Below are 26,608 nucleotides of genomic sequence, written 5' to 3'. Positions count from 1 at the left end.
TTCCCTAATACTTTTTAAATCTCAATACATGACTGAGCAATGTAAAGTCAGGAAGATTTCATCATTATTAGCTGGTTTTGTGTATTTACCTTCTTTGGAAAATGAAATCTTTATTTGTTTAATTCTTGGAAATCTTGATTAAATTTTGGTTATATTTGTAATTTTTCAAGAATACAATGTAATATAAACTATAGAATTATAAGTACATTTTGATTAATTTCTTTTCCATTTGAAGGTCCAAGGGATGTCTTTCATTGCAGCTGTACTCATTCTCAATTTGGAAGAGGCAGATGCCTTCATTGCATTTGCAAATCTCCTGAATAAACCATGCCAGCTAGCTTTTTTCCGTGTGGATCACAGCATGGTAGGAACATTTAGAATGGATTGTGTTTTCCATTGACTATTGATTTCTGTAGTATGAATGTCCTTTTAGAATGAAAAACAATTAAAAGTTGAATATAATCTGATATAAAATATACTTTTAATTGAATTATAGTTTTGTGAATGTTTGAATACTCAGAAAGAGGTGCTAAGCAAGATTTTCTGTTAATTTATGATAAAGGATTTAATTTTTCTATTTCTAGAGTATATTCTTTAATAAATTTATTGATATTTCTATCTTTAGATGTTGAAATATTTTGCAACATTTGAAGTATTTTTTGAAGAAAATCTCTCCAAGCTATTTCTTCATTTCAAATCTTACAGTCTTACACCAGATATATACTTGATAGACTGGTAAGTCATAACATACATAAAATACAATAATTAAAAGGAAACAAAGTATAATTTGTTGTGTGTTTTAGGAACTAGAGTAACTCTCATTCATAGGATCATACATGTAAAAAAATCCTCTTAGAAATAAAGAAACTCATTTTTGTGGGGAAGACATTGATTAAGAGCATAGACTCTGGGCTGAAATCAGAATCTCTTAGTTTATGTTTCAGTTTTTTATCTAGAAATGGAAATAATAACTGTTTGAGTTGTGAGTGGCTCTACAGGGATTATTGCATTCAATGCCTTGGAAATGCCAGGCTCTCAGAAAGTTAGTTGCTATTCCTTTGTCCTTAACACACAAAAGCTTATGATAGCTATGATGATGTTTCTTTAAAAAGGGCTTTGTTTTTTTCCCCCAAGATTTGAAAATATCAAATCATGATTGATAGAGAAATGATGCCTTAAATTCTTATGTCTTTTTTCAACTTTGTAGTTCTAGCTTTTCAATTTTAACTTGGAGGGTTTGCCTAGGACTTTGGTGAGCTGTAGCCAATTAATTATAGCATGGTGGAGGGGGAAGTGAATTTTGCCAATGAGATGAAGTAGCTGATCTTAAGATGAATTGTTAAGAATACATTTGAATTATTTTTTTAAAAAGATTTATTTGTTTATGCATACAAGAACTGGGGTACAGGCCAGAGGTGTGTGTGTGGGGTGGGTGGGAGGATTCACTACAGACAGAGTGGGGAACAGAACAGGCAGATTGAAATACACAGCTGAGGGGAGCAATGTGCGAGACAGGAGAGGTCTGCTGCGCCATGTGGGTATCTCCCTGGCCAGGGATCGAACTTGTGCTGCAGTGGCTGTGGATAGCTTCATGGGTTGCATCTTAACCCCTTGCACCACCAGGGAGGCCCAAGAATATATTTGAATTATTTAAAACCTAAGTCATTAAAAATCAGTGGGTTTCATGTAAATGATGTTAAGTTTTAATATAGAAATATAATGACATTGGGCCTCCCCGGTGGCGCAGCGGTTGAGCGCTGGGCTGCAAAGCTGCCCGCAGCCTCTGCAGCGCTGGTTCGATCCCCGGCCGCTGGCAAGGGTCCCACATGGCGCGCAGATATCTCCTGCCGCCTGCTGCTCCCCTTAGCAGTGTATCGTCAGTCTGCCTGTTCTGTTTCCCGCTCTGGCTCTGGTGAATTCTCTCACCCTCCCGCACTTCTGACTGTACCCAGTGTTTGTATAAATAAATAAATAAAATCTAAAAAAAAAAAAAAAAAGAAATATGACATTGAGCAAATATATCTTCTCAGTTGTTTCGGCTTTCTTTTATTTAGCCTTTTTTTTTTTTTTTAAAAGATTTATTTATTTATTTATTTATTTATTTATTTATTTATTTATTTATTTATACAAGCACTGGGTACAGTCAGAAGCGTGGGAGGGTGAGAGAATTTACCAGAGCCAGAGCCAGGAGCAGAGCAGGCAGAAGGACCGAAGTACACTGCTGAGGGGAGCAGCGGGCGGCAGGAGATATCTGCGCGCCATGTGGGACCTTCCTCCGGTGGCTGGGGAGCAGCCGGGGATCGAACTGGCACTGCAGAGGCTGTGGGCAGCTTCGCAACCCAGCGCTCAACCGCTACGCCACCGGGGAGGCCCTATTTAGGCTTTTTTAAAAAGTAAATTAATATTAAATGTATTCGCTCATTAGAGTTCCTCTGAGAAGAACCCAAGTTAATGGGGAAAACAAAGGTTTTATATCATGCAGCCCAAAATACTTCTTTATAGAAATACCACGTCTGTAAAGAAGGGGGGAGAAAGCAACTCTCCTGCCCACCTGTAACTATGTAGGTGCCTCTTTATTGTATGTGTAGAAGAACTGGGGTATAGGCCAGAGGTTCGGGATGTGAGAGGATTCACCAGAGACAGAGTGAACAGAGAAGAGAGCAGAACAGGCAGATTTTCTCTTCCTACATGGAGAGCAGAACAGGCAGATATTCTGAAATACACTGCTAAGGGGAGCAGCAGGTGAGACAGGAGAGGTCTGCTGCACCATATGTGAGTTAGCTTTCTGGCTGGGGATCGAACTCTGGCCATAGTGGTGATAGTGCTGATACTTAACCTCTAGGCCAACAGGGAGGCCTCTCTTTTTCTTTCTCCTTTTCCAAATGAACCTGTCCTTTTAAAATTAACCAATAAAAGAAGAAAAAAAAAGTGAAAAGAAAACCACAATTTTCTGTATTGAGGAACATGAATATGAGGCAAATCAGGATCACAGTTGATATAGGAAGATAGGAAGTAGGATGAAACTAATAATGAGCATTGTGTACTAGAAACTGCCTGGCTACTGCTGGTAGGTCCTCTTTCTCATTTTGAACAGTGAGTATTTTCTGTACTACCAAGAGTATGGTTTTGTTTTTGCAATTAAATGTATTTATGATTTAAGAAGCAAACTTGATTTTTGTTTTGCTGCCAATATTGAGCTCATTAATATAAATCCCAGAATCAGTTATGCAAAAAAAAGGGGAGGGGGATAAATATGTACCAGTGCTAATGGGTAATATTGTGTATGTGGGAGAGCTTTTATTGCCACTTTATTTTACTTTATCAAGTTTCATCAGTATTACCTGAAAAAATAAAGTCTTTCATAAAAAATGTGTGCTTTGTTTGCCAATGAACTTCAAGAACAGTTTTTTTAGCACCTACTCACCCTACTTAACCAAACAGAATGCCTCTCTGAAGCACCCCTGGATAAAGAATTTCACGATCAGGCATTGTCAGAAAAGATGGGAAAAGCCATCTAGTGATTGTTTGGGAGGATATACATGCCTCCAAAAAAAGTAAAATTTGATGAAGTGAGGGTAAGAAAAACAACAGGTAAGTAGTGAGAAAGTAGTAATAAGTAAAGTTTGATGAAGAGAGGAAAAGAGAGAAATCAGACTTTATGGGTATATGTTTAGGTTACTAAAAGATGATGCTTATATTCCTTATATAGTAATAAATAAATTCTATGGAACAGTTTCATGTTCCAGGGACTGTTTTAATCACTTTTCATTTACTACTTTAATTTTTAGAACAATCCTGAGAAATAGGCAGTATTATTTCCTGTTATTACACTTACCACGAGGAAACTGAGGGCACAGCAAGACTAGATATCTTGCTCAAGGTAATAGTAATAAATAGCAAATCCAGGATTCAAACTTAGGTATTCTGGTTTCGGAGCCCATACCCTTAACCATTAGGCTCTTCTGCCACTCCTATTTGTATTGGGCTGTACTTTTATATAAGGTGGGACATTCACATAATTTCATTTTTTGTTACTAATTTTCCACCACTAAATTCTTTGGGGGAAGTTTCCATATCTTATTTTTTTTATACCTAATTAAGCTGTCTTCTTTTTATATAGAGATGCTTAATAAGTGAATAAGTTAATGAAAAATTTCAATAACTATTTTCCCTCCTAATTTTAGGATCTTCACACTATATAGCAAATCACTACCACTTGATCTGGCCTGTCGAGTCTGGGATGTATTTTGCAGAGATGGGGAGGAATTTTTATTTAGGACTGGATTAGGAATCCTCCGATTATATGAAGATATTCTCCTCCAGATGGACTTTATCCATATAGCACAGTTTCTTACTAAATTGCCAGACGATATCACATCAGAAAAGCTGTTCAGCTGTATTGCAGCCATTCAGATGCAGAATAGCACCAAAAAATGGACTCAGGTAGAGTTACACTTCCTTGTCTCTAGTAGATATGCAGCCGTTTTATTTCTTCTAAATAAGTTATGTATTTCTCAAATGTTAATGCTTAAATTTAAAAAAAGAATCTTTTTAAAATAGATTTTTCAGATTTTTACTTTGAAAAAGCAAGTGTTTAAAAACAGATTGCTGCTCTGTCATCTTTCCAAACCTATGTCTGTATTTTTATGCTAGTCCAGCAATGTTTTTTAGGCTAGTGAAATACAAACTACAGTAGTCATGTATTTGCTTGAGCAACTATATAATTACTTTGGTATTTCAAACAGCAATGATTGCATGAAATAGTTGCCATATACTGAGGATTCACAACAGAAATAATGTATATCCTGCTTTTTTAGATGCTGAGTATTTTTAGGGAAGCAAATATATTGACATTTTAACTGACATATAAAAGAGAGCATTATCACTTCTTCCATTAATGATAGAAAATGCATTATGTATATAATGCATTGTATAGATATCTAATATATATATAATATGTATATAGATATATGTAAGCTCACATTATATATAAGAGTATATTGGTCCAGAAACTGTTCTATTACCAAGTAGTAATTTCAGAATATTTTGGCATATGATAAGAACTGGAATCTCTCTCTCTCTCTCTCTCTCTATATATATATATATATATCCATAAAATTGGGTATAAAAAGAGAATTTGAGAATGGCAGTCTTATAGAGGATAGTTAAGATACTTAGGCTTTTTATGTTCACGTACAGTAATTTAAATCTCTTTAATCTGCATGGTAATTTTTTGAGAATTAATCTTCACTTTATATAATTTCCAGGTCTTTGCATCTGTAATGAAGGATATTAAAGAAGGAGACAAGAATAATAGTCCTGCTCTGAAAAGCTAATCTTCAAAGTGTACAGACTAATTGAAATTTTAAAAAATGGATTTTTTAATAAAAGTTTTTTGTTTCCAATGTAAAAAGCATGGGAGAAAATGTTGGAGAAATCTAAAAGGATCAAGACATGGAAAATTGCTGATTTTAAATTCTTTGACTAAAGTAAATGAAATCAGTAACTTATTGACAGTATTAATAAGTATTTTGTAGGCAGAATGATTTTACAATGGAGAAAGTTTAAATTACTAGTTCGTACTCCATAATTTGGAGTGAACTGTTTAATGCAATAAATTTTTCTAACAGTTTTGGAAAGATATTTCAAATTTTTACAACATCTTTACTTTTTTTACAGTTACCATAAAGGCACTTTGGAGGTCAGAGCAGGATTGTTAAATACTACTTTAACTTCCAAAGTACCATTTGAAATAAACACCTCAGTACAGATATCTCCAGTTCCAACTTTTAATAGATACCACTAACGAAGAAGAAGCAACTTTGATTGTAAATTATTTATGTCACTGAAGTTGTTTATCTTTACTCACAGGTTGGGACAAATTGGGTTACCTGGGAACTGGAGTTTTTTTAGCATCTGTTTAGATGTTTTTTTCAAAGTATCATGTCTTTTTGTTTTGAAGTGAAATTGTTTCTCTTCTGTAATTTTTGCCTTTTGGTTTCTGGTTTTGTTCATCTGGTAATTTAAGAAAGCTAACTGATAAGAGGATATAGTTGTTTGCACTTTAGTGGACTGAAGACTTGATTATTGGGATTAAGTCCATAAATATAAATGAAGTTTTTCACTGGTAAGAGTAATAAGTAATGAATTCTGAGAGTTGTTAAATAGCATGCTACTTGGCAGGACTAAATTTTTTAGTTAAAATTCCTTGACTTTGTAGAAACAAAATATGTTAATTCCAGTTTGAAATTTGAAATCTTAGTATGTAGCCAAGTCCATGTCTTATAATAAAACACTATGGCATAATTTTTTAATCAATGGAAATAAGAGTTAAAAAAAAAAGATAAAGTTAACTTTTTTCTTATGAGTCTAACTGATGGTATAGTAAAGAAATTATTAATTATTGTTAAATTGACATTAAATTTATTATATATTTATGTTTTGAACCTAAAATAAATCACTTGAGTATTAAAGAGTGATATTGTTTAACATGCTATTTGGTTAATAGATTTATAGTGTGCTTTTATGTTGTATTCTATTTTGAAACAACACTTAAGCACCCTATTTCTGTTAGTGGTAGATAGTCTTCAAGCTAACAAGCCTGAGATTTTTTATTAGTGTAGTGACTGCCTTTTAAGGAATATTGGAACAGACAGTGCCCATATATTTTATCCATGGGTCATTCTAGCCTAGGAATTACTAGTGGAACCCTCAGAAGTTAACAACTATCATAGGGGCTTGCTTAGTAAAAGCCAGTAATATAATAAAATACTGAAGGAGTACTAGAGTCTGAATAGGTAGAATGACATTTTAATTCTGGTAACAATTTCCTTGCTATTGGCTGCTGATAAAGGAAATGTAACACCTGGCAGTAATCTCTTTGAGGCTGTGTTACTAAACTTAATCTTACTTTTGTGTATTTGTTTTCCAAGGTGGATTTAAGTTACTGTGTTTCTCTTTTTCATTTTTATGATTGTACAGTTTCTTTACCTTTCAAGTATAAATGTATATATATAAAATGTAAATACAAGGAATTCACTAAAACCACTATTAACAATTACTGTGTAAATAAAACTTATAAGCAGAGTAATTACTTGAAATTAGTCATTATTATTTTAGGTTATCTGGTTCATTTAATTACATTTGGGGGGGAAGAAGAATAACCTTTTTTGCCAAATTTCTCTAATTACTAGGTCTTCAGTTTCTTGAGACAGATAGTACTGCTAGCTAAGATATGTACTGTATCTTCCCTTGAACCTTAGATGCAGGTAGTATGTATGGGTTTATTCACATTGTCAGTTTATGACTATTTTTCAGTTATAGTATATTTTGAATTAAAAATAACTCTTCCTAAAATCTGCAAATGTGAAATTTAATAATATGGTGTTTTGTTTCTATTTACTCAATATATATTTTTCACTTTAATCTTTCTTCAGCCCGGGTCTACATTATATTATTTAAATACTAGTAAGACTCCAATAACTAGCTTATTTTTCTGAAGTCAGCTCTTGCTGATTTCTTTTGCATTGATGACCTTCATATAAGAGTATTCAGTATATTTGTTTGACTTTATGGAAATTAGTGTTGGGCCCTCCTGGTGGTGTAGGGGTTAAGTGTCAGCTCAGGCCTCATGCTATCACCACTGCTGCCTGAGTTCAGTACTGGCCAGGGAGCTAACCCAAATGGTGCAGCAGACCTCTCCTGTTTCGCTGTTGCTCCCCTCACCAGGGTATTTCAGTAGGTCTTCTCCTCACTCTGTCTCTGGTGAATCCTCTCACCCCTGCCCCTATACCCAAGTTCTATGCATAAATAAATAAATACATACATACATACATCTTTTTTAAAAAGAAATTAGGTAGTGTTTCCAAAAGTCTTTGACTTCAGGAAAACAGCCTTTCATTGTAGCTTTTTGGGAACTAATATTATTTTTACCTAGAACACTCAACTCATCAACACTTACCTTGTTAGAGTGTTTAATGCTAAAGCAATCTAATCATGAAATAATTTTCATAATGCCACGTGGTTTAATTTATTTCCTATTTTGTTTGGATAAGGCAGTTACATTGTATTCCATGTGCATATTCAGACAGCAGAGATTAGTATAAAACAGCAAAAACAAGTGAGGTAGCATTGAAAAATCAGATTTTAATTTACCATCACTATACAGTGTCAGATTAAAAAAGTCTTATACCTCTGGTGGAAAAAGTGATTTTTGTACTAATTTGCTGTTCTCAAAGCAGTGGCCAAAATATAAATGCCCAAAGCTAGTAAACTTCATTAATTAGAATTAATGTAAACTTTATTACAACTTCATTAATTAGAATGTCATTGCTTTACAACATGTAAAAACAATTCAATAGAGGTTTTTTAAAAATTTCAGGGAAACTTTAAAGAGAGAAAGCCTTGCTTCATAAGATTATTCTTTGCTTACTAATAGTGTTACAAAGGAAGCAAAATATTTGGGACTTCAAATGAATCTAGGAACATTTGATAAGCCAAGTTTATGTGACAGACACTGTCTCAATGTTTTGATAGCCAATATAAAGTTAAAAGGTTTGGGAAGTTAGCAAAATTGTATTTTTTCCCAAACATTCTACAGTTCATATTGAACTTCCTTTTGGTTCCAACTAATGAGGTTTTACTATGTGCATTTCATTCTATGGGCTAAGTTTATTTTCTAATACACACCAGAAAGGGAATTTGGCTTTAAAAAAGTTGCATTGCAAAGGTATTTCATTTATTTAACATTGAAATAAAGTGTTTTTATAATTTTATTTATGATTTTGATTTTGTAATAATACAATATATTTGGAAAGAAATTTTTGTATTAAAAATGTTAACAATTAATATAGATTTGAAGGAATATAAGAAACTGACACAAACTCTTTACCCTGCTGTACAAGGTCCTATCTGTTCTGGGCACTGCTTATCTCTACAATTTCAACCTTATCCCCCTGCTACTTAATTCCTGAATGTAAGTTTCATATCAAGGTGTTATATATACTGATATTGTAATGATCCTAACTGATCAAGAAATAGTTATAATTTAAAAAAAAAGAAATGGTTATAATTTAAACAGCGTAACTTGAAATCAAAATGACCAATTGTTGATGAGGACATTGATAAACAGACACATGAGGCAAGGACAGATAAAAGCCTTGTGCAGGGACCAAGCATAAAAAATTAACCTATGACTCTGATAATACAGTTCTAGAGCAATATTAATATAGGAGCTAAATTAAGCCAATCTGAGATGCTTTAGACTCCATGTCTACGTGTCTGAAACCTCCGGATTTTGGCAATAACCTGTTGGAAGTTCTGCCCAAAAAAGCACTACTTCTTTCAACTAGCTAAGCCAAGGGACATTCCAACCCCTAACACCATAACTCTCTTGCCTTGATTTTTGTCATCCGCCACCCACTTTATTGCTAATTGAATTCTATGCTTGTGTTATTGTAATGTGTTTTTCCAACAAGTGATGGTTAAGTATATATCATTTACTTGAGTCATATGTGAAACCTCTCCACCTAGGTGGAAGTTATAGATTCAAACCACATATTACCCAGCGGTCTTGTCTGGTCCATTGCTGTATAACTCTTAGAAAAGTTTCTGGCACCCAGGAGATACTTAAAAGTAGACTCATAAAAGTGAATGAACAAAATTTTTCAGACACTGGGATGGCTCTGGCACAGAGCAAGAAATGCACCAGTGTACTTGTATTAAGTGTGGTAACCAGCTGTTAGATGTGGTGTCTGTCCTCTGAGAATCAGATGGAATTGTCTTGAATTCCATGTGTGTTTGGCCAAATCGCCCCCAATCTGTGGGGAATGAAAAGGGAAGCTGTCAATTTTGAGCCGATCACTGAATCCTGTACAGCAGTTGCTGCGGAAACAAAGTATATACAGAAAACCAACAGATGGAAGATGTAAGTTGAGCCACAACTGAACTCCAAAGAAGAAAAGATTTTCAATATATTAGGGGAAGACCTTGCAAAATGCAGTGTTTCAAAAGTGAGAGGGAAAGAAATTTTGGAGGCTAGGTTGGTGAGGGTCAAAAATCTTAGTGATACTCATGGCGCCCAGACCTCTCCTGCCGCCCGCTGCTCCCCTCAGCAGTGTACTTTGTCGGTCTGCCTGTTCTGTTCCCCGCTCTGGCTCTGGTGAATTCTCTCACCCTTCTGTGCTTCTGACTGTACCCAGTGCTTGTATAAATGTATAAATAAATAAATAAATCTTAAGAAAAATCTTAGTGATACTAACAGCTATTATCTTTCATTAGGAGGTAGGATTTAAGAGTAATTATTGACTACATTTTGTCTTGATACTGGATCAGGTGTCAAAAGACCTAGATTTGACTCCTGTTTTATCACAAAACAACTGTAGTTTTTTGGACAAGTTGATTTATCCTAGCCTGTTTTCTCACTTAAAAATAATCTACCCTGAAGGGCTCTTTCCATCTGGCGGCAGACATCAGGTAAGCCAAAATGGGCGCTTACAAATACATCCAGGAACTATGGAGGAAGAAGCAGTCTGATGTGATGCGCTTTCTTCTCAGGGTGCGCTGCTGGCAGTATCGCCAGCTGTCAGCCCTCCACAGGGCACCACGCCCCACCCGGCGGGATAAAGCGGGAAGACTGGGATACAAAGCCAAGCACGGTTATGTCATGTATCGGATTCGTGTGTGCCGCGGACCAGCGAACTTTGCTGTACTCCCCTGCGCGCTGGTTCCTTGCCCAGCCTGACCTAGGGACCGTGGCGAAAGCCATTAGCCCTAAAGGTCACTGCAGGGGGAGGTGCAGCAGTGTGCGCAGTGGTGGCCCCAAACGTCCAGTTCCAAAGGATGCAACCTATGGCAAGCCAGTCCACCATGGTGTTAATCAGCTGAAGTTTGCTAGAAGCCTTCAATCTTGCTGAAGAGCGAGCTGGACGCCACTGTGGAGCTCTGAGAGTTCTGAATTCTTACTGGGTTGGTAAAGATTCCACGTAAAATTTTTTGAGTTTATCCTCATCTATCCATTCCATAAAGTTATCAGAAATCCTGACACCCAGTGGATCACTAAACCAGTCCACAAGCACAGGGAGACGCGGGGGCTAACATCTGCAGGCCACAAGAGCCGTGGTCTCGGAAAGGGCCACAAGTTCCACCACTATTGGTGGTTCTTGCCGTGCAGCTTGGAGAAGGCTCAATACTCTCCAGCTCCACCGCTATCGCTGATAATAATGTTTGTAAAATTCTTACCTAATGAACAATTTAGGACAGTTAAAAAAATATTTACCCTGTTGATTTTGATTTTTTTCTTTATTATAATTAGCCCTTTACCTGGTCCCTTATTTATTCCTGCTACGAGTGAGACCATCGGTATTTTTCTTTTTCTTTCTGGCTTATTTCGCTGAGCACGATCCCTTCCAGCTCCATCCATGTTGCTGCAAATTGCATGTTTATCTTTTTTAATTGCTGAGTAACATAAAATAAATTAATAAAAAATCTACCCTGCTAATCTGAGCGCTTTAGAAGATTGCTGGATAGTTATGATGCAAGCGCATTCTAAACCCTTAAGTTTTGTGTAAATACAGTTTTTAAAGTTGTTGGGCTCAAAAATGAAAGGAATTTAAAAAATGCTAACAGGAAAAGCTGGAATGGGAGGGAGGAAAGCTTAAGTGAAAACCCAGAACAGGAACGTTCTGCTCCTTCTTCACGGGCCCAGTCTTAGTACTGGCAGGTCAGAACTACCGACTTTTGCCTCCTCCACGGCCCATTCCTCTTGGTTTGTCACTGCATTCGGTCCCCTCACCCTCAGACAACTTTTTGAACTCGTTCAATTTCCTATTTCTCGCATTCTACCCCCAAAAGGGCTCTCCGGGTAATTCCGGGGTGTTTTCACTCCAAGCGTGACCTGGGCGGGGCGGGCGGCCGCGGCCCTTGCTTCTCCCGCCTCCCCGAGGACCCGCGCGCCCGCGCCCGCCGGGGAGAACTTGGAAGTTACTAGGACCGCTGAGGCAGGAACAGCTCGTTTTTGAAAACCGCAGCCGCGTCGTCCAGCAGCTCGAGCCAACACGAGAGCGAAGTGGGCGCCGCAGCGTGAGCAGCCTCGCCCAGCCCCCGGGACACACAAAGGCCGCGCCCCGAGGCGGAACCCAGCCCCCCACGCCAGGTCCGGGGCGCGCTCGCGGCGGCGGTACCCGGGCCGGGCCGAGCCAAACCGCCCCAAATCTCGCGCCTGCGGGAGTCGGGGGCGGGGCTTGGAGCGCGGAGTCTCGCGATACGATGACGTTTCCCGCGAAGGAGAAGCGCGCGTTTTTCCCCGGCCCAGGATTTGGTGAGAAGACTGGGATCCCCGGCGCCTGTGGGAATTTAGCGCGCGGCGTCGAAGGCGCTGAGGGGAGGGGACCTGGTTTCAGAGTGTGTCCAGCCATGCCGGCCGAACGGCCTGCGGGCGGTGAGTGACCAGAACTTCCCCGCGGGCGCGGGCGGCGGCGTCCTGGGCGGGAAGGGGGTGGGGGGGCAGCATGGAGGCTGCAGCCGAGGTGGAGGGGGGAGGTCGACCCCGGCCGGAGCCCGAGGCAAGGAGGGCTAAGAGCCGTGGAGAACCCCGGGTTCGCACTTGTTTGCGGATAGAGCAGTTTTTACACAGTCGGGCTTCTTGGTTTGTAAACTGGGGTCCCGGCGACATAGTGAAAATCTAGAATGTCTTCTGAGAGGTGGCGTTGGAGTTCCCGCGGCTCAGCTTGGGCTTCAGATTCATCTGGGAAGTGGAGGAAGGCTGTTGACTGTGGTAGCCGGGCAGTAGGTCGCTTTTTAAAGCTGCAACCTCAAAAGCCCTCTCTCCTCGTAGGGAACCCAGCTGCAGACATGGGTGAGCAAGCGGAGACCGCCGTGATCACCCCCGCTATGCTGGAAGAGGAAGAGCAGCTGGAGGCTGCTGGGCTGGAGAGAGAGCGGAAGATGCTGGAAAAGGTAAGTTGGGGCGCAGGGTCAGCGCGCGGTGGTGCTTCCTCGGAGGTGTGGTTTTGTTCCTCTCCTCAGGTCTGTGAGGCGGCTGTGTTTACAGATGCTATCTGGAGAAGCCTTTGCACGTGCTTTGAGCCACGCTTCTGGGAGAGCCTCTTGTTCTATCAAGTGTAAAGTGAAGCTTTTAAATTACCTGCTTAACCGTTATGATTGTTCCAAAATCAGTAGTGAATTCGTTGAAGTATGGCTGTCCACCTCAGTCGTCCATTTGCGTATTGCTTTCTTTTTGGGTTCCTGGTCTCTTGCTAAATATGGTTTTTTGGGTAAAAATGTGGTGTACTTTTTCAGTGCCAAGTTATTGCACTTGTGGCTTTCTGGTCTAGGGCATCTGAAGATTATTAAAAGCAGTTTTTAACTTGTTGAAAATTCAATTCTTAAGTATATTTAACTCTAGTAATAAAGTCCTCTGCTGCTTAATCATTGCATGTGGCAGGAACAATGATAGCCACCAATTCCTGTGACTGGTGAGTTTCTTGTTTATTTACAAACCTATGAACAACTATTTTGCAATCAGCCCTAAAAGTTTTTGGAATTGATGTCGAGGGATAGTTATGATGTAACTAGCTTTTCCTTAACAGTTAGGCATTATAGAATTTAAAACACCATTCTTAATCCACTTTCAGTTCTTCACTAGCAAGCATTTACTGCTTCAGTTCTAATATGTGGCATGATTTGCTAAAAATCTACCGATATTGTGGTCCGTTGTTACCTTGTTTTTATGTATAGATACTGAAAAAAAATATTAATTTGTGCAGTTGACATTTTATGAGTTATCTGTAGATGATTATGGAGAAGGTTCTAAGGAGTCTCTCCATTTGAACATGTTCTTGGAAGCCTAAAACAGACTACACAAAAGTAAAAGATTCCTTTCCTTTGGGATAATACCATATTTATGGGCACACATTTAGGAGTACTCAAGAGAGGAAGAAGTAGCTTAAGTCCTACAATGAAATGTATTTACTTTCCTTTAGGATTTTTTAAGGTTTGTGAAGAGCCTGTAGAATGACTTTGACATTCATTTGTATGGGTTATTTTCTTTGGCTTTTCACCTGCATTTTCTTTTGAAAGAAGTCATAGTTAATTAGTCTTGGGGACTTAACAGTGGCATTAACTGGTATGTAGTGTGGGGGAAGGGAGAAAGGTAAGACTTGAGAGACCTCTTGCAGAGGTAAAAGAAATAGTTAATGCTTGTGGACTGAAATTTGCCTTGCTTCTCCCTCTCCTTGTGGGGAGAAGAAAGGGGGTGCACAGTGGAGAAATTCTACTCTAGGAGTGCCCTGCCAGGCACCTAGTACTCTCCAATGGTCGAACTAAAATTTACCTTAATATATAGCAAAAAAATAAAATTTCTAGGTCAAGAAACAACAATAATAGATAAGGTCTACTGCAGATTATTTTTGAAATACAGAAGGATTGAATATCAGCAATTGGCATCATATTCAAATCATTAAAATTATAATTTACTATTCCAAGACAGCACCTTGAACCTTTAATTACTTACAAAAATATGCTAATTTCAGAATTTAAGGTAACAGGTAGATGTAGCTAAATTAAGCCCAAAATATTGTAACTAAAATCTTAAATTTTAAAAGTTGGAAATATTAGAATCCATTTTTATAAAGTTTTAAGTAATTTTCATCTCTTGCTAAATAAATGGGTGATTTTTAAAATTTTTTTTTTAATTCTGCAATTATGTATTTAATTGTATTCATAGATACCTACTGTTTTATTATGGCAGAAATTAACCTTTATATAAAACTAGAGATGACATAACTTACGAAATAAAAACCAGTATACATTGGAGTCTTGTTTACAGTGTAATATCTAAATTAAGCTAGGTTTTTCTTAATTTGTCTCTTTCACACACACTTTGTCCTAGGAATGAAATTGCTGGTAAGATGTTTTTACTTTAGTGGATGAATTTTACTTTAGTGGATGAATTCAGTTCTCACTTGATGCACTCCAGCCCATTTATTGCTTTTATTTGAATTTAAATTATATTGAGTTAGCAAATTATGAACTGAATTTGACCTGTGCCTGCTTATGTAAATAACATTTTTAACTCCTCCCCATTTATATGTAATCTATTCTTATGGGGCTTAGAGGGGGGCAGAATTGTTTTGTAGTACAGACTACTTATTTTCTCTTAGGGTTTTTACAGAAAGGTTTGTGGATCCCACTTTGTTTTCTATCTTTTGCCATCAGGTACTGTTCTTTTAAAATACTTTATTTTCCTCAGTGCAAGTTGAGGGTTCCTCTTCACCCTTTAGACTATTGTAGACACTTTGAAATCATTCAGTGCAGTAATGGTGTGTGAAAGTAATATGAAAAACAGTGATTTGTAGTTGGAAGGTGTGCAGGGGTGAAAGGTAAAAGGCTAATAAGTATGTCAAAGAAAGCTAAATGGTTAAGGGCAAAGCTTTGGGGAATACAATAAGGAAAGAGAAGAAGAAATTAATCTTTTATTTTAGCATGTGGAAGTATCTTGACAATATAGTTTTAAAATTGTAAATGTGTTCTCATCCTTAGTCAGTGAAATTATTTTTTAGGTCTTAATGCCCTTTCCAATAAAACTGGTCGTTTAAACACTTAAATCCAAATTCAATTAAAAATTTAATTTTGGACCCTCAATTCAGTGGATGGCAGTGACTATGTATGTCCAGTACTTGTTATTTCAATGATATGATATTCACACTGTATCTTACCAGATTGCCTATTGAACTTACTCATATTTTCAGCTATTTTAGGTTGTAGTTTGGAAAATATTTTTAGTAAATGGATTTCATATCTTGTCTTTCTTTTTCCCCCATTAATTTCAAGGAAATAGATTTAACTAAAGCATTTATTCAGCCATTTTCAATATACTTTATGCAAATATAAATGTCAGAAAACTTGTTAGTAATTATAGAAATTTTCTCTTACATAGGCTCGTTTGTCTTGGGATAGAGAGTCCGTGGACATTCGGTACCGCAGACTTCAACATTTACTTGAAAAAAGCAATATCTACTCCAAATTTTTATTGACGAAAATGGAACAGCAGCAATTAGAGGTATATATACATATATATGTATGATTGACTAGCTAATAGCTAATTTTATTTTTTTAGCTAATTTTTAAAAAAGTTATTGATATAAATTACATGCAGTAAAAAGTGTATGTTGTTAAGTTTACAGATGTTTTTCTTTTTAAATTGCATTATTTAGATATGATTGACATACATTAAGATGCACACATTTAAAACGTACACATTTATGTGTTGATGGTCAACTAGTAGTCACCACAATCAACCTAAGAACATAACTGTCAACTCCAAAAGATTTTCCTGTGCCTTTTTAAATTCTAGTTCCTCACTTTCTGTCTTTATTAACAGATAACCTTTCTCTTAGAGCATTCGTTTGCATTTTCTGTAGGGGGTATGTTCTTTATGTATGTATGACTGTATTACCTTCTTTTAGCATTTATATGACTGAAAGTCTTCATTTCTTTTTTTTATTTGAAAGATATTTTTACTGAATAGAGGATTTCCCCCTCTTTTGGGTAATACCTCAGTAATTTCACGGTGTTTAACTGCTTTTAGTTTACATTGTTTCTGACAATCTAAAGTTCTTATAATGACCTACAAAACTATAAAACAGTTTGGGTGCCTCAACCCTATAACCTTTTTAGAACTCATTCTAGGTGTCTCTTACCTTTGGACTTTTGCAATGGCAGTGTTTTACTTGGAACCACCTTTTGGTTATCTGTTTGACTAAATTCATTATTTTCAAGCCCTAGCTTCAGTATTTCTTGATGAGGTTTTCCCTGACAATCTTAAATTGATACCTCTTTCTCCTTCACACACCTAATGCCCTTTACCCATTTAGTCTCCTCCTGGAGGAGTTTTTAGTCTGAATAACTTGGTCCTTCTTGAGGGATTAAGCCTCTTGATGCTCTGTATGTGAGGAGTTCTTACCACCTTGGCTAAGAGGAATGGAAATTGTTCCTAGGCTTGGTTTTCTTTCATTCATGTACAGATCGGTACTCAGGCAGAAGACAACGCTAGATCTCAGGGCTTTGTGTAGCTCTCACCTCTCTGGTACTTACCCTGTGTGTGTGACTGCTCTGTTTTGTACTCTGTCTCAGCTCAGGGAGTCTGTTGAACTGATTTTCAATTCTCCATTATTATTGGAAATTGCTTTTAGGCAATAAACTAGGTAATTGTTAAATGCACCACACTTTCTTTGTTCAATAAATGGTGCTGGGAAAACTGGGTCGCTACATGCAAAAGAATGAAGCTTGACCACTACCTCACACCATACACAAAAATCAACTCAAAATGGATTAAAGAACTAGACATAAGACCTGAAACCATAAAATATATAGAAGGAAATATAGGCGAAACACTACGTGATCTGCACATCAAAGACATCTTTACAGACACATCACCCAAAGCAGTGATAGTGAAGGCAAAGATAAACAGCTGGGACTACATCAAATTAAAGAGCTTCTGCACAGCAAAAGAGACAATAACAAAAACAAAGAGAAACCCCACCAACTGGGAGAACATTTTTGCACCCAACACTAATGATAAAGGACTGATCACAAAAATCTGCAAAGAGCTGATGAGACTCAACAACAACAAAGAAAATAATCCAGTCAAAAAATGGGCAGAAGAACTAAAAAGAAACTTCTCTGAAGAGGAAATGCAAATGGCCAACAGGCATATGAAAAAATGTTCAACATCACTTGCCATCAGGGAAATGCAAATCAAAACTACCATGAGATACCATCTTACACCAGTGAGAATGGCACATATTAAAAAAACTAGCAACAACAAATGCTGGCGAGGGTGTGGAGAAAAAGGAACTCTTCTGCACTGTTGGTGGGAGTGCAAACTGGTCCAACCACTGTGGAGAGCTGTGTGGAGATTTCTGGACCTACTAAACATAGAGCTTCCATATGATCCAGCAATTCCACTCCTAGGTATTTACCCAAAGGACACAGAAACATCAATTCCAAAGAACACCTGCACCCCTATGTTTATAGCAGCACTGTTTACAATAGCTAAGCTTTGGAAACAACCCAAATGCCCAAAAATAGATGACTGGATCAAGAAGATGTGGTCCATATATACCATGGAATATTACTCAGCATTCAAAAAAGATAAACACATGCAATTTGCAGCAACATGGATGGCGCTGGAAGGGATCATGCTCAGCGAAATAAGCCAAAAAGAAAAAGAAAAATACCGGATGGTCTCACTCATAGCAGGAATCTAGAAAACTTAAATAAGGGACCAGGAAAATGAATAACTATAAGAAAGTGAAAATCAAAATCAACAAAAAACTATGAACCAGAGACACTTTTAGGGGGGCGGGGGCGGGAGGGGAGGGATTGGGGTCAGAATGGGGGGGCTGCAATTGTATTCGGAATATAACAATAAAATTTATAAAAAAAAAAATAAATGCACCACACTTTCTCTCAGTGTTCACTATCCTTTGCTGCATGTCATCTGAAAATTCATTTAATATTTTTTGTTAGGATTTTAGTAGCTTAAGGTAGGAGGATAACTAGTCTTTGTTCCTGTTTGTAAATTTTTATTGTTTTTCACTGTAACCCATGTTACTTGTGATGTGTGTTATATTTAACATTTTCTACTTGTTAGAGTAAGAAAATATATTGTTACAGGAACAGAAGAAGAAAGAGAGACTGGAAAGAAAAAAGGAATCTCTAAAAGTAACCAAGGTAATATATACTAAGCTAGAATGTTTTACATATTTAACTATTTTTAATGAGGCTTGCCCTGACAACCTTAAATAAAGTTTCTTTTGTGTTCTTTTCACTTTATTGACCATCTATAAATAATCTTTTTATCTAGTAACCTTTCTTGTTTAGATTCTTGTTACAGTCTAATAGAAACATGTTAAGTCTTGTCAACCTGCAACCATAACAGTAATCAAAATTTGTAACTTTCGTGTACTGCAGCAGTGCAGCCAAAATTGGAGCAGATGGTGTTGTTAATAAAATGTTACCTAATAGAGGAGTCATTTAGGGACTGCCTGATTTTAGATGTGATCTTTCTTTGGGAATATGTTTTAAAATGGTGTTGGTGGGAATTATATAAAGAATGTTGAACCTAGTGGGAAGAGAATAAAGGTGACTTTTATTGATTAGTATGTATTAGGTATTGTAAGCTTTTCATGTTTTCTCTTAATTTTCAAAACAGCTCTAGCTCTGTTAGGAAGAGATACCGTTATCTCCATTTTATATTTAAAGAAGCTAATGCAAGGAGACGAAGTATAGTCCATCCTTGTTATCTGTGGATTCCGTATTTGCAAATAAGCCCACTCGATAAAATTTATTTGTAACCTAAAAATTAGTACTTGAGTTTAGTGGTCATTCATGGACTTGTGTGTGCAAAATGACAAAAGATTTTTTCTTTCATTGAGACAGTATTGGTTTATAACCCCATATATGATTCAGATGTATGTTAAATCACACCATCTTTCACCACAGTCCATTGTATCTCCCGCCTCTGGTAGCCTTAATTCTATAGTCAGATTTCTAGGGTTTGTTATCTAGCCCTTTGTTTTGTTTATCTGTATTCCACATTAAGTGACACCATCCAATATTTGTCCTTCTGACTAGTTTCACTTAGTGTAATCTCTAATTCCATCCATGTTGCCACAAATGGCAAGAGTTTTTTTTTTTCCAATACTTATTTTTGCATCGAAGAACTGGGGTGTAGGCAAGAGAGGGGTTGGTGGTGAGAGGATTCACCAGAGACAGTGGGGAGCAGAACAGGTGGGTTGACTGAGATAAACTGCAAAGGGGAGTAGCGGGAGTAACAGAGGTCTGTTGCACCATGTGGGTTAGCGCCTTGCTGGGGATCAGACTCACGCTATAGTGGTGATAGTGCTGAGGCTCAACCTCTGGGCCACCAGGGAGGCCCTTGTGTGTCTGTTTTTGCATGTGCACCACATCTTTCTAGTCCACCCATCTGGGCATATAGGTTGTTCCTATATTTGCCTATTGGTAATAATAGAGTGCAGTGAATTTTGGAGTGTCTATCCCTTTGAGTGAGTTAGTTTGTATTCTTCAGGTAGTTATGTAGGAGTGGATTGCTGGATCATAAGGTACAGATTTTGAGAAATCTCCACACTTTTTGCTAAGGGCTAGATCAGTCTATATTCTGCAATACTTACTGTCTCTGCACAGGTATGAAGGTGATATCTTATAGGTTTGATTTGCATTTCTCTCATGATAAGTGATGATGAGCATTTTTCATGTGCCTGTTGGCTATCTACCTGTATGTCTTCTTGGGAGACGTGAATGACAATTTGAGTCAGCCAACATGTACGAGTCAAGGTGGTAACTGCCTTATTTGTCATACTGTACACAGTTGTCCTTTTCTCCTTTTTTAGTCTTTTAATACCACAATTTTAGCATTTTGATTGATTTTGCTAATACTGTGCTGAGTCTATACAAGCAACATTGTGCTGAAGCGCTATTTAGTGTTTCTAATGTAAAAAGACTGATGTGTCTTATCAAGAAAATGTATGTTGGATAAGCTTCCTTCAGATTGAATTATAATGCTTTTGTCCCTGAATTTAATATTAATCATATATTTTAAATAAGATGGCTTTAAATAGCAACATATTATAAAACAGGTTTATATATTGATTGGTTGATGAAAATGTAACCAGAGGTTAAGGAAATAAAAAAATGCCAGTAAATAAAATACTGAACTCTTAAGTTCAGTGACTTGATTTTTTTTTAAGTCTGTTACATAGTACCACTTCTACTATGTAGTAGTACCTAATTTTGCAACAAGAGTAATTTTTGGAAAGAGATACTTGTTAATTCTGTTGCTCATTCTAGGAACTTATTTTGTATTTTGAAGAACATACATTAGGAGATAATTTCTCTTGCTTAACTCTCACTGCCTATCCTTCAACCTGTTGATTTAATCCACCCTTGATTTTTGCTCTTAAAGAAAAGATTTATTTTTATTTATATATGCATATAAGAACTGGGTATAAGGGGTAGGGAGGAGAGTAAGAGGATTTACCAGAGACAGAGTGGGGAGCAGAACAAGCACATCAACTGAAATATAATCCTGAGGGGAGCAGTAGGTAAGATAGGAGAGCTCTGTGGGTTAGCTTCCTGGCTGGGATCAAACTCATGCTGCAGGACTGGCGATAGCTTCATAGTGCTGTGACTTCTGTGACTTAACCCTCCCTGCACCACCAGGGAGACCCCAACCTTTTGCCTTTTTTAACTTTTTATATCAGGGTTTGTCATTTTGATTTCTCATATATGTTGCCTACCTACACTTGATAATATTAATGCTTCCAGTTCTCATTTTGAAACTTTGTTTTAGAATAGCTTTTTTTCTCATATCTCAGTAATATTTTTGCATGCAGTATTTGTCCCCTGCTTTCAGTTGTATTAAGATTTGACTGTAAATATACTCCTGCATTATATCCATTACTGTTTGACATATTGTACATTTATAAAAGGTGTACATGGTAATCACAAATTAAAAATGCCCTCTGTTTAATTTTGAAATTTTCTTAAATGGAAAAATATTGAGGAAAATAGATCTTTGGGGAAAATCCGAAGGGATATGGTAACAAGTTATAATAGGGAAAACCAGAAAAATGTGATTATGGGTAAGTATAGTAGTGAAAAGTTATTCAATTGCAAGGAACATTTACTTAATCAGTACCTTTTAATATATACCGTGTAGTCTTTAGAAGAAGTAATATTCTCAGTCCTTGTTTTGTAGGGTAAAAATTCCACTGATGCAAGTGAAGAGAATTCAGGTAAATTTCCTTGGTCTAGTTTTGAAGAATTATGATAATATTTTTGCTTTAATTGCTGTCAAAACAAATTGATTTTTTTTATAGTTATGAAAAAGAAAAGAGGAAGAGAAGATGAATCATACAATATTTCAGAGGTCATGTCAAAAGAGGTAAAAATTTTAAGGGGTTGGGGCACTTATGATTCCATGTTGAGTAAAAATCTTGTGGGCTTTGAACCATAGTGAAGTTGTGTGGATTTCTGTTACTCATGTGGCCTCTCAGCTTTTTGAGTATTGTAAGGAAGATAGCACCATCTTCCTGGTTTGTTGAAGGAGTATAATATGAGCTTGACCTAATTAGAAAATAGTCATTTCTCATAACCATGACACCTTATCTTAAGAATTTTGTTCTTACTCTTTGTTGAAAACCTTTAGAGAACTAAAATCATAGACCCATTTCTTTCCTTTTTTTTTTTTTAAGATTTATTTATTTATATAAGCACTGGGTACAGTCAGAAGCGTGGGAGGGTGAGAGGATTCATCAGAGCCAGAGCACGAAGCAGAACAGGCAGACTGAGGAAGTACACTGCTGAGGGGAGCAGTGGGCGGCCTGAGAGGTCTGCTGTGCGCCATGTGGGACTCTTGCCCAGCTGCCAGGGATTGAACCGGTGCTGCAGAGGCTGCGGGCAGCTTCGCAACCCAGTGCTTAACCGCTGTGCCACTGGGGAGGCCCCATACACCCGTTTCTAAAGCCAAATCATTTTATCACTTTCTCACTTGTTATTTCAAACTAGGGATGAATTAAAGAGTGCATCTTACTCTCACAAACCTTAAATATTTCTTAGGCATATTTTAATGGCATCATGTACATACATAAGAAAAATTCTAAGTGCCTACTGCATTTTTTTCTTTTCCCTAAAATTCAAACTCTTTAGATTTTTATAGGGCCTCCCCAGTGGCGCAGCGGTTGAGTGCTGGGTTGCGAAACTGCCCGCGGCCTCTACAGCACTGGTTTGCTCTCTGGTCCCCGGTGAGGGTCCCACATGGCGCGCAGACCTCTCAGGCCGCCCACTGCTCCCCTCAGCAGTGTACTTTGTCATTCTATCTGTTCTGCTCCCTGCTCTGGCTCTGGTGAATTCTCTCACCCTTCCCCGCTTCTGACAGTACCCAGTGCTTGTATAAATAAATAAATAAATCTTTAAAAAAAGTAGATTTTTACAAAGTGTAAAATATAAAATTTTACATAATCTCTGTCTTAGGCATTCTGTTTTCCTTTACTCATTTAAAAAACACTATTATTGTGATTTATTGATATTTAGCCAGACACAGCTATTTTTCAGATGTTTGAGGAGTGTTTGCTATTGGGTAATCTTTAAGTGGGTAAGATGAATTAGTAAAGAAAGGTAAAATTGTCTTGGCTTTAGTTTACATGCAGTGAGCAATATATAGAAGTAAGTATTTAACCATAATTGGAAAATTGGATGCTGTTCAGAATGTGGAGAGGAGCTCTTAACTTGGGCATGAATTTCATAAAGTTTTTAATCTATGAAGTTCCACCTGAGTTGCAGCTTGAGGGATTTAATGTTAAATCATTTAAAGATGATAATGTTAATAAGAAAATAGCAAGATACAGAGAAGATTGTATTGAAGTATTCTAGGAAGACATAATAACACTTAATAAGTATTCAGAAGCATAAAGGATACTGGCCAGTTCAAAAAACTTAAGATTATATTTGACTTCAGTTTGTATATAAATGAAAGGGCAGTGAAGGATGCATCTGTAGAAAGAAGCAGGGTCAGGGGCTTATTTTTTAAAAAGAATACATCACAGGTGATTCTGTGTTTGTATTTTGATTCATTCACAAATTGTTCTCCAAAATTGTTCACTTTATGTGATCATTTTGAGATGTCAGTTCCTGATACAAGATCTCTTCGACCTTAGAATAAGAATTATTCATACTTAATTCTATACATATACATGATGTACACATATATATGTATATAAATTACTTAATGTGCCCTATTAGTCTCTGTTGCATCTTTAATTTGCAGTGCCTTAAAATTTCTCTAATGTATCATACTATTTCATCCTCTTTGTCTTCTGTACATCCTATTCTCAGTTTAAAATCTATCCTAACTTTGTCTTTAATGATTATGCCCTAGTGACAATTTTTCCAGATTATTTGATGTCAAATAATACTTAAGTCATTAGGTGTCTCAGGTATTGCTTTGTTTTCATACTTAGCATTTACTAGGCACTTTGAAACAAACATTTTTATTTTGTACTTTTAATTTGTCATTGCTTCTTGCTCAAGACTGTAAACTCAGATATCTGTCCACTGAGGCATAGTGGAGTGGAGTTGGAACTATGAAACATTTGAGAGTCAGTTCTTGAATAAAGGGAGTTGTCAAAACTTGAATCTAGATAAAGATTTGGGAAACAACATAAATTACCAAATAGTAAATGTTCTTTGAGTAGTTTTGTGGGTAATTGTTCATAATAAATCTTGTCATTATAACTGGAAAGCAGTTATAGACAAAGTTTAAGCAAATGAGCTTAACTTTGTTTTAATTAGATTTTATTTGTAAAAACAGATTGCTGGCTAGAGTTGGTCTGCAAGTTGTCGTCTTCCCACCCCTGTACTAGAGGATTGTTGCTATTTGTTAATTTGAAGTTAGTCTATTCAACTAAACTTTGATTTAAAAAGTTGTAAAATTCAAAAGTAAACATCTTTAAATATTGCCAGCTAATTCAAACTTTTTTTTAAAGTTTTTTTTTTTTATAAATTTTTAAAAAGATTTATTTATTTATTTATACAAGCACTGGGTACAGTCAGAAGTGCAGGAGGGTGAGAGAATTCACCAGAGCCAGAGCGGGGAACAGAGCAGGCAGAAGGACCGAAGTACACTGCTGAAGGGAGCAGCGGGCGGCAGGAGAGGTCTGCGCGCCATGTGGGACCCTCCTCCGGTGGCCGGGGAGCAGCGGGGGATCGCAACCTAGCTCTCAACCGCTGCGCCACGGGGAGGCCCTAATTCAAACTTTTACAAGAAAGTACAGTTTAATTTTGTTTGAAGTCTCTGTATTTTAATTGCTTTGACAACTTTGTCCCTATTTCTGGCATGAAATCAAAACAGAACAAGTATTTATTGAGTAAGTGAATGAGCCTTATATATCACTATTTTTGTTTTCTCAATTTTTTTAGGAAATTTTGTCTGTGGCTAAAAAAAATAAAAAGGAGAATGAGGTAAGAGAATTATAATTAAATTTAGAAGTCATTTTCTTCCCTGATCATTGGTGCCTACTCTTACAATCACCAGTGTACATTTTTGTCTCATGATACATCCTATTTCTTTTTTTTTTTTTTTTAAGATTTATTTCTTTATGCATACAAGAGCTGGGATGTAGGCCAGAGGTGTGGGGGATGAGAGGTTTCACCAGAGACAGAGGTGGGAGCAGATCTACCCACATACACTGCTGAGGGGATCAGCAGGAGAGGTCTGCTGTGCCTATGGATTAGCTCGTTGGCTGGGGCTCGAACTTGTGCTTCAGTGGCTGCAGATAGTTTCATAATGCTGAGAATTAACCCCTTGTGCCACCAGGGAGGCTCCTATTTCTTAGGATTTAAAAAAAAAAAACTATTCACTTCTTGCCTTAACGTACTTCTTACAATAGCAACTTTAGATGCTTTATTGCATATTTTCTTTATTGCATGTTCATTTTGATGAGTTTTGGCAAATGTGTATATGTGTGTGTGTACACACATATATAACCACAATCCAAGTCAAGGTATAGAACATTACGGTTACGGTAGACAAATCCCTTGTATCCTTTTCCTCCCCTATAGGGCGACCACTTTTTTATTTCTTTCCCAAAATAATTCTGCCCAATTTTTAAACTTCTGTTTACACTTAGTTTTCATACAAATGAAATGCAAGAATTTTTTTTTCCTTAATTTTCTGATCTTTTATTATCACTGATAGTCCTATAAATTGTTAAGTTTCATGGTGGTCATTTGGATTATTTCCATTTTATGACTTATGTTGAAGGCTGCTGTGACAATTTGTATGGACAAGTTTTCTTATTTTTTGGGTATATAGCTTGGAAAGGAGTTGCTGGGCTATATAGTAAAGTATGTTTCAGATCTTTTTTCAAACTAAACACCATTTTTCTATACAACATATAGGAAGTTTCAGCTGAGTGTGTTGTCAGCATTTGATGTTGTCAGTCTTTTTAATTTTAGCCATTCCACTGAATTGAATTGATATCTTTGTGTGGATTTATTTTGTATTTTCTTAATTGCAAATGATTTTCATGTCCTTAATGACTTTCATCTTGTGTAAACTTGTTCATATCTTCTGGACATTTAATAGGTTATTTATTCTTTAATAATTGAGACACAAGTTCCTTGTTAAATATATGTGTACTATACTTTTAGTTTGTGACTTCCTACTTATTTTCTTTATTATGTCTTCTAATACACATAAGTTTGAAATTTTGTAACAGCTTAATTAATTTTTTGCTTTGGTGTGGTCAGTGCTTCTACAACCTATCACAAAATATCAAGATACTCTGTTTTCTAGAAGTCCTGTGGTCCAGGTTTGATATTTAGGGTATGATTTCATCACCAGTTATCTTTGTGGATGGAGTGATGAAATTCAAGGTTTATATTTTCCCATTTGTGTATCTAGTTGTGCTAGCATTATTTATAAGACTTCTCTCTTTGAATTGACTTAATCAAAGCTCAAATCCTTAAAATGGAATGGTGGGTTGCTCACTAAGTAATACCTATCATTGACCACAAGTTGGTAGTTTGT

At 36.8% G+C, this 26,608-nt stretch overlaps 2 protein-coding genes and 1 pseudogene across 7 annotated transcripts in view; all 3 read left to right on the top strand.

The window, feature by feature from the left end:
- Positions 1-5,336, top strand: part of TBC1D12 (TBC1 domain family member 12) — a gene marked incomplete at its 3' end in the record, with an annotated part of 87,428 nt that extends 82,092 nt beyond the window's left edge. The window contains exons 10-13 of the mRNA XM_084245110.1: positions 236-364; positions 626-735; positions 4,185-4,443; positions 5,268-5,336. Coding sequence (XP_084101236.1) covers positions 236-364; positions 626-735; positions 4,185-4,443; positions 5,268-5,336 — 567 coding nt within the window. The remainder of the gene's footprint in view (positions 1-235; positions 365-625; positions 736-4,184; positions 4,444-5,267) is intronic.
- Positions 5,337-10,483: 5,147 nt separating this feature from the next.
- Positions 10,484-11,214, top strand: LOC311179051 (large ribosomal subunit protein eL15-like; annotated as a pseudogene). Its single transcript has 2 exons — positions 10,484-10,680; positions 10,802-11,214. The product of its transcript is annotated as a large ribosomal subunit protein eL15-like (transcript).
- A 1,635-nt stretch (positions 11,215-12,849) lies between these two features.
- HELLS (helicase, lymphoid specific) overlaps positions 12,850-26,608 on the top strand; it is a gene marked incomplete at both ends in the record, with an annotated part of 31,567 nt that continues 17,808 nt past the window's right edge. For 4 of the 5 annotated variants that reach the window (XM_084245109.1, XM_084245106.1, XM_084245107.1 and 1 more), the window contains 6 exons: positions 12,850-12,954; positions 15,935-16,057; positions 18,676-18,732; positions 21,779-21,815; positions 21,900-21,964; positions 24,997-25,038. In XM_084245109.1, coding sequence (XP_084101235.1) covers positions 12,850-12,954; positions 15,935-16,057; positions 18,676-18,732; positions 21,779-21,815; positions 21,900-21,964; positions 24,997-25,038 — 429 coding nt within the window. Of the gene's footprint in view, positions 12,955-15,934; positions 16,058-18,675; positions 18,733-21,778; positions 21,816-21,899; positions 21,965-24,996; positions 25,039-26,608 lie in introns of those variants that run through there. The other variant, XM_084245108.1, reaches the window with a different exon arrangement.

The sequence above is a fragment of the Talpa europaea genome (assembly GCF_964194135.1).
Source record: "Talpa europaea genome assembly, chromosome: 10".
In the NCBI taxonomy this organism is placed as follows: Eukaryota; Metazoa; Chordata; class Mammalia; order Eulipotyphla; family Talpidae; genus Talpa; species Talpa europaea.
The sequence above is the reverse complement of the archived record's forward strand: the minus strand, read 5'-3'. Positions and strand labels throughout refer to the sequence as shown.